This window comes from Poecilia reticulata, linkage group LG4 (genome assembly GCF_000633615.1).
Source record: "Poecilia reticulata strain Guanapo linkage group LG4, Guppy_female_1.0+MT, whole genome shotgun sequence".
Classification (NCBI taxonomy): Eukaryota; Metazoa; Chordata; class Actinopteri; order Cyprinodontiformes; family Poeciliidae; genus Poecilia; species Poecilia reticulata.
The window spans coordinates 29,299,782-29,311,842 of record NC_024334.1 but is presented as its reverse complement, the minus strand read 5'-3'; the positions used below and the strand labels follow the sequence as shown (position 1 = coordinate 29,311,842).

Sequence of the window (12,061 nt, the reverse complement as noted above, 5' to 3'; positions counted from 1 at the left end):
ATATATATATATATATATATTAGAACGCATCCATAAGAGCTCTCAGAACCTATTGCGTAATGATGTAAAAGTAATAAAAAGAGCAGAAATAGATGTCTTAACACTTTATAATTTATGAAATTATCTTATTTGCTACAGCTTTTCAACACTGCCAATATATTCAAAATAGAAAGGTAGATTGTGCAAATAGTTTATGTAATTGTCTTATTTGCTACAGGGCTACTAGTGCTTTTGATGGTGTCAGAATATTCAAATTTAAAAGGTAGACACAGCGAGTAGAGTAGATAAAGTTTCTTTCACTGTGGGTCGTATTGAAGATCTCTTAAGTGTCTGAATCGTTTCTATTCAACTGAGGGTGTCAGTTTGAGTCAGGTGGTTGAAATTTGGACATAAAATTGTTTTAGTTGGATACTAATCCCAAAAATGCATCAAAAGTGATTTTGCATTGACCTAATTCAAGATGTATAAACCAAACTTAAAAAGAATTTAAATGAACCAGTATATACAGTATCTAAGCCTCCATGCATGATTTTGACTGAGTGGGTTAGAGTAAATCTCATTAGTTGGTTGTTTTGCGATCACACCAACAAACCAAATTTAACAAGACATCCAGACTGAGTCGAAGTAAACATCTCTCCGAAACTGGATATTTTCTCTGCATGGAGTCACTGCAAGTCAGGAAAAACAAAACTGCAAAACTACACATTTTAATATTTATTCGGTTTCAATTAAATGTGTTACAATTTTTTTGTTTTCTGGTTAAGCCACCCGATAATGATCTTTCTTACAAGTTAGAAAATACAAAATAAAATACAATAAGTTCGAGATTTAAAAAGACTTTAAGAGTAAGTCTACAAGCATGAGTGGTTCTGGGTTTGCCTGTACAAAGGACAGTAAGATGGCCTTTATAAAAAAAAGAAAAAAGAAAAAGAAAAAAACTATTAACACTGGCATAACAGACTCAGGAAACAGACATGCAAATCTTGTATATACAATAAACTTCAACACGATGCTGCACTTGTTAAAAAGTGCTGTTTTTAATCACAGATAGTAGCTGGGTTAAACATAAACAGGACTCATGGTAAAAGTCATAACAGAACCGATCCATAATGCTGCTGCGTATTTAATCAAGTGATTTAAAAAGAAACGAAGGCAGTCCGTTTTTCAGCCAAATCTTCCCTTATGAGAATCCAGCTTTTACGTGCGACAAGTACCTGTATACTGGGAGAAAACGCCAAATCATATTTTTTTAAAAAAAGCTGCTGCAGCTGTTAGTGCGGCTGTGATAAGGCATGAAGATGGAGTAAAATGTGAAGATTTAACGTCACAGCACGAGCTGGTGATCTAAATCCTCACAGAGATGCAACACGACATCGACTCCGAGAAAGATCTGCTGAAAATATAAAAGAAATAAGCTGAGATGCAACGACTGATGGACATAAAGGATAGAAATCTCCTAAAAAAAAAAAAAAAAACATCTGGGAACACCAAGAGAATGAGCACCAACCACAGCAACGCTTTGAAATCTGATCAAATGAGAGATTTATCAAAAGAAAATTAAAACAATTTTTCTTTTAGAGAGAATACTTTCATAGTTTCCCTTAGGGAGATCAGTTTCACTTAGAAAATCTAAACAACACCAACACAAACCCAAAAATGATGAAATGTTTCAAATTTAAATGTTAGAATCCAAACTTTCTGGTTGGGGGGGGGGGATCAGCTATGCCACACTTATGAAATGTCTATACCATTTATAAAACTGAGTAATCAGGTAAGAATAGATTACATTTATATCAAAAGTGATTCTTTTAATATTCAGCAACCTTAAATGTAGTGTCCCAAAAATTAAATGCCGTTGTAAGGAAGTAGTTTTATCCCTAATCTTCAAACATAAAAGAGAAACGAGCGAAAACGTGAAAAATACCACCTCCTGCAGAAGACTAATAGAATGGATTTGTTTGTTTTTCTTCTTTTCTTTACATGCAGTTTACATTTCACAGGATTTCAGGGAATACATGTAGAAAAGTTCATTTACAGGGAAAAAAAAAAAAAAAAACAAACAAAAAAAATTGATCAGATCTCCAGGACAATACATGATCGCTCAGTTTAAAAGAGCTACTTAAAATAGACGTACAGACGCTACATTTTGTTACACAAAACCTCAAATTTTCACAGCCAAATGTGGTTTTCTGGCAGGATGATTGAAGAGCACAGAGAAAGGTCGGGGATTTCTGGGTACTACAGTACACGAATGTTAAATCCCTTAGAAAAGGGAAAAAAAACGTGGAGTAGTGTTGTTAGTGGCGGAAAACGGACCATCTCAGGCTAGTTCTGAGTGCATGTTAAAATAAGTTAGATTCTGCAGGCTTAAAGGGGAGCTTGTAGCCATCTTGGTTCATTTCCCTCCTCCGTGTCTCTTAACTCTTGCGTCTTCTCCTTCCGTCAAACCCGTGCAGACCAGCAGAATGGAGAAGCGTTTTTACTGCGGCGTGAGAACAGTGAGCAGGTCGAAGGGGGCCAGAGGGGCGCTGAATGTTTCTGGGAACAGTTTTGAAGTCTCTGCAGGAGCTGCTGCATCAGATCTGTGCACGTCCCCCCTGGTGTCGCTTGCTTTGGTGCTTTTTGGGCCGGGTCAGGCTGTGCGGCGCCAGCCCAGCTGAGGGGAGCCGCCTCCTCAGGAGAGTTCAGACTTGCTTAGAGCGATGGCGAGCTCCAGGTCCTCTTGCTCCTGCTGGGTGAGCCTTGCTAGCCGTTCCTTTTCCTCTCGCTCGCTCTCGCGCTTTGCCCACTCTATCATGTCTTCCTCGGTTGGATACTGCACCCATGAAACAGAGTAAGAACAAACACAGAGGACACGTTGGGTGGAGAATCTTTCTCAAAGTGGACATTTTGACTCGTCAACCCAAAATGTCCATTTTCACACGCTTCTTTTTCACTGTGACAGAAAACTTTAGCGACCACCACAAGCACAAAAACGACAGCTGCCAAAGAAACGCGCTTTTCATGGAAGGGAGAAAAAAAAAAAAAGAAGAAACATCCACAAGTGATATCCTCTTGGGCGTTTTGTCATTGTGGATTTCACAGAGACATGTGATCGGGATAAAAATCAACGAGCTGAAATGTGGGTAAAAAGCATGCAAGCTGGGATTTCCACTGAGTCATATGATCAACATCACACACACTTTACAGATCCACAACGGGAACTGGACAGGAGCTTTAGAAATAATCAGGTCACTGCCCCAGACTGGACTCGAGCCGCTCATCACTCTCAGTGAAAGAAGCCACACTGATTCATCACGTTTTTTGTGTTTCCAGGCATGCAAAGAAAAATAACCAATCTGGTCACCAACACACAGCAGCCATGATCAGGATCACAACGTAAAGAGAGCATGCATGATGAAGAGGGGTGGGAACATGAAATGAAGACAGGAGAGATCATGCAGACTTCACAAAGTCTTCACATCCGATTGACCAATAATGTTTAAAGGATGCAGGTTAAACGAAATCCATGCCGTTAAGATTTTTTATTTTCTATCTGTACTGGCAATTTACTCAAATCTCAGTAAAAAAAAAAAAAAAAAAAAGGAAAAATCTTTAAAGTTAAATTCTTGTTCAGTGAGGTTACATGATCTCACAGTACAGAAAAATACAACCTCTAATTTGAGCACATTCATTTTGTACTCCTAGACTTTCCGTTTCCCTGGAATTTAAATCTGAATTGACACAAGCCCATTTCTTTTACCTGCTCTTCAAAATAGAAAAGACAAGAAAACATGACACTCTAGATGCATTATCGCTCAGGAAATGGAAACAAAAAACCTACCTACTCCCTCACCCATGCCTGCAGTCAGAGCAATAGTTTTAAAGCGTAAAATAACTTCAGCTTTTAAAAATGAGAACCCAGATTGATTTTACTAAGACTGACAGCAGTGAGCAGGATGCTGAGAGAAATATCACTTCTAAAAGATTGCAGATTTATTCTGTGGCCATCAGAACAGCCATTAGACACTGTTCAGATGAAAAAAAAATAAAAAACTTTTCGGTTCAACCATCACAAACGAACACGGAGAGTTTACTAAAAATATTTATATTTTTAAATATTGTGTGGTTTAGTTAAGAGATCAAGGCAGGATATTTTAGCAAGAAACATTCCAGGTGGGTTTGGTCTGGGAAAAATAACATAAATTTGAGAGGAAACCATGTAATGCTCAAAGTGGTAGAGGTTTGTGATGCTATGAGCCTGTTTCCTTTAAAAAAATAAAATAAAAATTGTTAGGCTGCAGAGCCTCTTTAAAATACCAGCCAATTAGAATAAAGTGACACTCTGCTAGTCAACTGAAAATGGGACGACATTGGGTCTTTCAACTAATGCAATATCAATACAAAAGAGGATCACCAGATTAAATTTTTTTTTTTTTAAATCAACCTTCTTCCAAGGTCATGTTAGCACCAAAACCTGAATCCTCTAGAAAACACGAGTTTATCCCAAGGGTATAATATATTCTACAGGATTTGTGAGTAAACAACTATTTCAAAGCTGTTGCTGCTGCCCTTTCCCCCTCTTAATAATTGTACTCAAATTAAAGGCTGTTTTTTTTGTTTGTTTTTTTTTTTAGTAAATTCATTTCGAGTTTTCTCCACACTATTAAAACATGTTGAAAATCTAATCAATCAACTTCTAATCCCCAACAAGATTCTGGTTTTGCCATATATTCCTTCCTGGGTCATGCTTTGAAAAAAACAAACAAAAAAAAAACATGAAGCACAGGCATACTTATCTGAAAACAACCTAAAAACTACTTGGATTTTGCAAGTAGAGAGGTGATGGATGCACATAAAAGCCAGAGATGGTGGCTATGATTCAACACTTTATTAAACATTTCTTTATAACAAACACATAAACACACAAAGAATACAAGCAACCACACAATGCTGCTCAGATGAGAGCCGAGAGTGAAATAAGTTGATGAATGGATGACGGATGGATGGACAGGGTAGAGGAGTTGCATGAGTTAATGAACAGCAGCGTGGGTGAAGAGGAAAACAAATGATTTGGGGGACGATTGAGGCAGCCAGTTTGAGACGGTTAGTTCATGCAGGTTAGGGTTCGACAGAGGCATGCAGGTGGGGTAACGTGATAACAGAGGCATCAAAAAAAATTAAAAAAAATCAAGAATGAAATACAGCCATCCATCCCAAAAATCACAGCTTGACCACCCATTTTTTATGTTGTGTTGCAGGAGCAGAGCTGTAGTTAGTAAAATGGCACCGTTAGGAAATTATTTATTTAGTTTCAGCGAAAGCTCAACCTCTTGGTCGATCCAAATGAAGTTGTTTTACGTTTAAATTCGTAGCGTTTTAAATGCGATTCAGTTGAGAAATGCAGGCCTTACAGCCAGAGCAGCTCGATGTGAAGCTCAATGTTTTTACTCTGGTTTGGATAGTAGTTGAAACAAAGCTCACAGGCTGAGGTGTGAAGGAGTTTTTCCCTCGTGCTGAACTTTAGGCTTGTGGGTTACCAACTACTGAAACATTTTCATCACTGTCAACCTGATGCTGCATAAAACAGAGTAACCTGCTTGATGAATACTGTAGCTATTAAAATTCAGTCAATTCCAAGGATAAAAGTGAAATAAAATCTTGACAAAGGCAGTTTAAACGCAACATGCGTTTTCATCTTGTAAATAACTTTGACTTGCTCGCACATGAACAGGGTGTGAAGTCAATGTGCCGAGTTGGGATGGCAAACAAAAGTCACATTCACGCAGGTTTCCATCTTTCCATTCACTGCCAAACACGAGTCAATATGTTTGTCAATAACGACGGGCACCACGACTTGTGTTTGTGACTACAGATAAATGCAATCTAACTGCAGGTTAAATACATTAAACTATTTATAATCTTTATAACAAAATAAGGAGTGCAACCAGAAGAGTTAAACAAAGTGGAATCCCAGAAATAAATCAGAAATAATATTTTTTAACAATGCAAAGCAACAGCACTGTTATTAGGAAGCTAAAATATAAAAACAGCAGCAGGCAGGATTCACAATACACAAGATTTTGTCAGCTAGCTTCAATAAATGTTGGCAGATATAAATATATATCTATAATTAAGGAAACAGGCAACCTTGTGCATCGACACATAAAATCTTTATTTGTCTTCTCTGGGGACCTGTTGGCAGTGAATGGACCGATTCATGAAGGCTTAGTTGCACATTCTTGGAGATGTGATTAATGAGCAGAGAAATAAAGAGAAGAGGGTGTGGCTATTGACATTCAGGAGGAGGTGAGGGAGATGGGGAGAGGGAGGTGCTCACTTTGTCAAAGCTGGCAAATCGATCAGCTTCCCGCACGTTGTGGCGAGGAGGGGAGGAGGGGGCGAAGGGGTCGGCTAAAGGGTCCTTGGCAGGCAGGGAGGAGGAGGAGGAAGAGGAGGAGAAGTCTCCAGAGGTCTGCAGGAAGTGTCCTCGCCGCTGGAAGGAGTCAGAGGACTCTGTCCTAGAGACGGACGCTCTCTTACCTGACGAAGCAGAGACAACTCGCAGCGTTAATCCATCCACACCAGAGGTGGAGCCAATCATGAGTGAAACCTGGATGATTTTCTGAACTGACCTGGAGGTGGGGGAGGCGGTCTAGTTGGCGTACCCGTTTTAGGCGGCAGGGCGGGGGGCACGTCAGAGTTGGCAGGCTGGCTGTCCTCCTGGAACAGGTTCTTGTTGTTAATGCCAAATTGGTCAGGACCGTTTGACTGGAACAGATGGTTCACATAAATATGCTTACAAAGACGCAAAATGTCAAGCTTTTTCATTATGCTAGTAATTTTGTGGCAAATCCAGAGGTGCAGTGCATTGGTAAAAAAAAAAAAAAAAAAAAATTCATACTGCTTAATTTTTTTTTCCATATTTTGGGAAATTACAACCAGAACCATATTTGTGTTGGCAGACCAACACAAATTAGCACACAAGTGTGAAGTGGATGGAAAATAATTCATGGTTTTCAACATTGCTTTACAAAAGCAGCAAAGTGACAGAAACATTAACGCATAACAAAAATAAAACAACTTCTGGGTGAATAGTTGACGCATCTGCTGTGCTCCTTGTTCATTGTGATGTGTTTTTTTTTTTTTCACTGATATTTTTTAGCAAACCTCTAAGGCAGGGGTGTCAAACTAATTTTCATTTTGAGCCACATCACAAATCTGAATGTTCTCAAAGGGCCGGCTGTGCCAGAATATAACAAAATAAATAAATAGCAGTTCCTCCAAGAGTTTGAGATTGTTTTAGTGTTTTTTTTGCAATCAAAATTACATATTTTGTGGTGCCAATTTAGAAATGTTAGTAAGGATTGTTTGTGCTAGTGTATGATGTTAAATGTGACTTTGTTAAGGACTGTAGTTTCACATCAAAAAAGGCAGAAGCAGCAGTCACTTAAACTCAATGTTCTCAACCAATATTGAGAAAATTTGCAGTAAAATCAGAAAAAAATTGAGCTTTGTTGATTTTGTACACTTGTGAAAAACTGGAGGGACTTATTGATGTAATTTGGGGTGCAGAGGGCCACCTGAAAAGTTACAGTGGGCCAAATTTGGCCCTGGGGCCTTGAGTTTGACACCTGTGCTCTAAGGTGTAAACAGCTGGATCTATATGGAGATTAAATTACACACAGAAATACTCTGGTTATTGATTAAATGACTTCAGAGTAAAGGAGATTATGTTGATCTGTGCTGGTCTGGTTTTTATTTGGAGAAGTACTTTTGTTTGCACCATCAGAGAACCTTTGACATGGTTGCACATCAGATTTCCATCTTCTCATAAGCTGCAGGTTTTACCTAAACTCTAAAACTCACCTTTGTCAAAGCGCTGAAATCTGCAAATCCTCCTCCAAACGACTCGTTGCCAAACACAGCAGCGAACGGATCTGAAACATGAACAAACATGGCTGAGGGAATTTCACTGTTACCAGAAAACACTTGTTTAAATGTAGTAACTGCTATTTAATGTGTTGCCAGAGGGTGGCGCCATTTCATAAGCCATACCTGGATCTGAGGTGGTGCTCACTGTGGTGCCTCCTGGAGCAAAGGGATCATTGGATGGCGCAGAGTCCTTCTACAACACAAACACAGAAACTTTATGACGTCCATGATAGAAAAAAAAATCTCTTGTCCCAGAGTAGAAAGTTACTCAAAAAGAAAAGAAACATGGCCAAGATAAAATTTCCTCCTGTACCTTCTGTTGCTTTTTATTGTCATTATAAACCCCTTTTATTTTACTACTCATTGATGGTATACCCATCCTGACTAAAACAAGAAATGTTTGGTCTCCACATCCAGTTTTAAATGATGACGAATCAGCAACATGAATATGCGGTCATTTATGAAAGAAATCAAAGTTTTATTGGATTGTTGGTACAAACAATAAACAAATGTCAATGAGAAACAAAGCAGTTCTAGTCATAAGTGTTATAATTCTTGTATTATAACTAGACTTTAGAAGGCCTTATTGACCTAATATTTGTAAATATTAGCATCAATTAAGTATGAACAAATTTGAACTCTGATAACAGAACCTGTGTAGAAAACTGCACTCAACCTACAGGGTAACAGCATTTTAAAGGGTGACTGAGCAAATTTAAAGAGCAAATTAAACAAGCAGGTGTTTTTAATGAAGGATTTTTTCTTTTTTTTTTTTGCTATATGCTCGTGCTTTTAGCTACAAATATTTATCTGTATACAAGTTTAACCTTGCATTACAAACACTGGTAAATAGCGACAAGCATTTCTCTTTTAACTTTTTGAGATACAAGCCTAAATAGTCAGACCTTAATACCCCAAACCCAATAATCAATATGAAATTAAACACTTCAGAGAAGTTGCACTTTTTTTAAGCTAATGAAGTTTTGGATCTGAATGGGTTAGAAAATTCAACCCATAGTTAGACTGAGCCATCAGATTATTAGACTGGGCAGCCAGTGGATTGGGCCATACGCACCACTGCCAGATCGGAGCTGGTGGAAGAAGAGCTGAATGGATCTGAGCCTCCGTCTTGTGAACTAAATGGATCCGACTCTCCAGCGTTGTTCAGTTTGCTTCCAAATGGGTCTGACTCCAAGTTGTCCCCTGTGGAGCTAAAGGGATCACTAGATGCTGGATTGGTGGTCTTGGAGACAAAGGGGTCTGGGGTTGGTGTTGCTGATGATTGTGGTGGTGCTGCATTCTCATCCTTAGCTGCAAAGAGGTCCGGTTCTGGTATTCCAGGAGTAGTGCCAAAAGGGTCACCTGAGGCTGAAAATGGGTCCTTTGAGGGGAAAGTGTTGCTGGATGGCTGGGTGAAAAAAGAGTCTGCAGCAAAAGGGTCTGAGCCTTTAAATGGATCTCCTCCAAAAGGATCTAAGGAGAGAAAAAAAAGTAGATTCACTTGAATAAGATTTCTTACTTAAAAGTGTTCAGATGAACTAATTTTCTACTTAAAAGTGACATTTTATGCTTCTTTCAACAGCTTAGAATAGGTGTAAAGGCTTTTCAAAACATGTCCATTGCGTATTTTGCACAAAATCATTCTAAGATGTTGAGATTTTAGTCTGCTCAGTTCTGCCATTTTAAGCTTCTTTCAGAAGAAGCTGTTTTAGGGCCTCTTGGCACACTTTAAATCCAAATAAGCTGCTTCTGACCAGGCCCCACAATTATACAATCGTACGTCTTTGAAAAGCAGAATAGAGGCTCCTGCACAACCAACAAGAATGCAGCAAGTGGTTTCTGTATGGTAAGTCAGAAACAAAACAGTTGTCTTTTCCAGCAGCCGTTGTACAGCGCATACAGCCGTAAAACCAGCGGACCAAACATGCTAGCGCTCTGCTTGCAGCCAAGGCTTGGGTGGGGTTGCTAGGTAACGGGTTTAGTTTTGATGGGTCAGGAGCAGTGCCTGATGATTAGTGACGTTACATTGCGGAGATTTTTGAAACGGCTCGTTTCCAGACACCAAAAAACATGAACTATTTTCCCAAAACTCATGGGTGATTTTTTTATTTTTTTTTTAAGAACGTTTTTGAGAAGCAGTACAAATCCAAATGGAAGTACAAAAACATACAAAATTGGAATTCTGCATTCCCATTTTTTAAGTGAGGATGTTAAAATGGAGAACCACCTGCAACATCTGCTTTTCCAAACGGATCTTCTTTGAATGGATCATCTAGAAAAGACAGGAAAAAAAAATAGTAACCCAGCATGAGCCACTTTATGTAAACAACTTAACTGCCTAAAATATATAATGTTCGACTATTGTAAGGCTTACGGTCGGTGAAAGGGTCTGCATGGAAGAAGTCCATCTCTGGCAGGGAGGGGGGGCTCGTCTGTGGCGGCAGGGAGCGAGCAGCGGCCTGCGGAGGCAACGGGGAGGGCGTCGATTCTGTAGACTCCATTTGCTCCTGTTGGCTCTCTGGCTCTGGAGAGTCGACCTGTTGGGAGGCCACATGGCTCTGAGGAGAAACTGGTAGGCATCACAAAATACCACATGCATTTACAGTAAACATTACTAAACCCCTTAAATGGATATCCTTCTGCAGGCTTTCTACACCTGCTCAGTCGTTCACACCTTTTTGTGGATCTGTGATTATAAGATGTGATTTTGTTTTTTTTAGTCTCATTTTACTACAAGTTCTTCTTTGCTGTATAAATTGACTCGTCAGGCTTAAATAAAAACATATTTGACAATGCATGATCTCCACCTCACATGATGTGCATCTAGTTTAAACAGCTTTACGTGGGATAATCTGACAAAGATGAAGATCAAGAAAACATCTGACTTTTGGGTAAATGTGACATAACGTAGAGAAGATATTTATGAAAAACTGAACAGTTGAGCAAAACAAGGATAGAGAAATGTTTCTTTATGACAGAACTACAGGTATCTAATGGTACTCTAATGGCAGTTCACACCAAACTAATGCAAGCACTGCTGGGAAAAACATGATGGTGGTTAAAAATGCTTTTTCTAAATCAGCAGTGAACAGACTCATACTGCGTTTTTAGGGATAAAGCAGCAGTAGAGAGTAAGGGAGACATGACAAATGTAACAAGTGTCTACCACTGTACTTATGGCAATCTATTTGTGTATTTATTCCACATTTTTGATGTAGAAGACCATTTTTCCAACCAGTTTGCCTTATAAACTTATCAAATCTGCCACCAAGTTTCTAAAAAGTGCCACCTTGTTCAACTGAGTCACACAAGAAGAGAAACGACATACTGATGTTGCATTTTCACATTTCAAACCTATTAAATTGTGTACTTGTGGCGGAAAATGAATCGGTAAAAGAGTCAGCTCTTATGACTCAGATTTCTTAAAGAGAGATGACTCTTTCAGCTCCCGACTGGCTTCTTGGATTTTTTTTCATTGTTTAAATAATTAATTACAAAGAGTGATGTCAAAGTTTGTGTGGGCTGCGATTGTTCTTGACAAAGGGTTGACTAAGAGTTTCAGTATTCAATATTTCATGTTACCTTTGATGCTACATAAAGGTTCAGTTAAAATGAAAACTATTTGTTTAGTTTTTATAAGAGAGAAAGGTGCCTGTCAGTTTTCGATTTTAAAATATGTGATTATTTGGCTTCTAAAAGCAACATTTAACTCAAACTGGATAAACTTTTTTTTTATTTTGACAAATCCTTTTCTTCTGTGAACAGCTCTCTCAATAACAAGGTTTTATTTAATTCCTCTCTCTCTGAGGGAGTTGGTTTCTGCTTAGGAGGAGTGAAAAAAGAAACCTGGAGTTTATGTTTCAATACTTTTGCTTTGGTAATTTATCAAACTCTGAACTAAAAATCAAGTTTTGTACCTTCAGTGGAGTCTCTTTTAGGGATTCTTCTTCAACATCGGAGACGTCAGATGAGACATCAGGTGCCACGACGTTGTTTTCCTGCTGTATTTAAACAAAAATATATAGTTTATGAGCAGAGCAGCGTTAAGACGTAACACTCAACAGATGGATTATATTTATGCTAAATTGTATAGTCGTTGTACATATGTTTACCCCATCTGAAACACAATCATGTAATGAATTCCTGT

The 12,061-nt window shown here is 38.6% G+C and overlaps 1 protein-coding gene across 6 annotated transcripts in view; it reads right to left on the bottom strand.

The window, feature by feature from the left end:
- Nucleotides 1–699: 699 nt before the first annotated feature.
- Nucleotides 700–12,061, bottom strand: part of eps15 (epidermal growth factor receptor pathway substrate 15) — a 28,296-nt gene continuing 16,934 nt past the window's right edge. For 4 of the 6 annotated variants that reach the window (XM_008407885.2, XM_008407882.2, XM_008407888.2 and 1 more), the window contains 9 exons: nt 11,832–11,915; nt 10,289–10,451; nt 10,142–10,186; nt 8,990–9,387; nt 8,038–8,107; nt 7,849–7,919; nt 6,615–6,750; nt 6,320–6,522; nt 700–2,815 (listed from right to left, as the gene is read on the bottom strand). In XM_008407885.2, the coding sequence (XP_008406107.1) occupies nt 2,675–2,815; nt 6,320–6,522; nt 6,615–6,750; nt 7,849–7,919; nt 8,038–8,107; nt 8,990–9,387; nt 10,142–10,186; nt 10,289–10,451; nt 11,832–11,915 (1,311 nt within the window). In that variant the 3' untranslated portion in view covers nt 700–2,674. The remainder of the gene's footprint in view (nt 2,816–6,319; nt 6,523–6,614; nt 6,751–7,848; nt 7,920–8,037; nt 8,108–8,989; nt 9,388–10,141; nt 10,187–10,288; nt 10,452–11,831; nt 11,916–12,061) is intronic. The other 2 variants (XM_008407887.2, XM_008407883.2) reach the window with 2 other exon arrangements.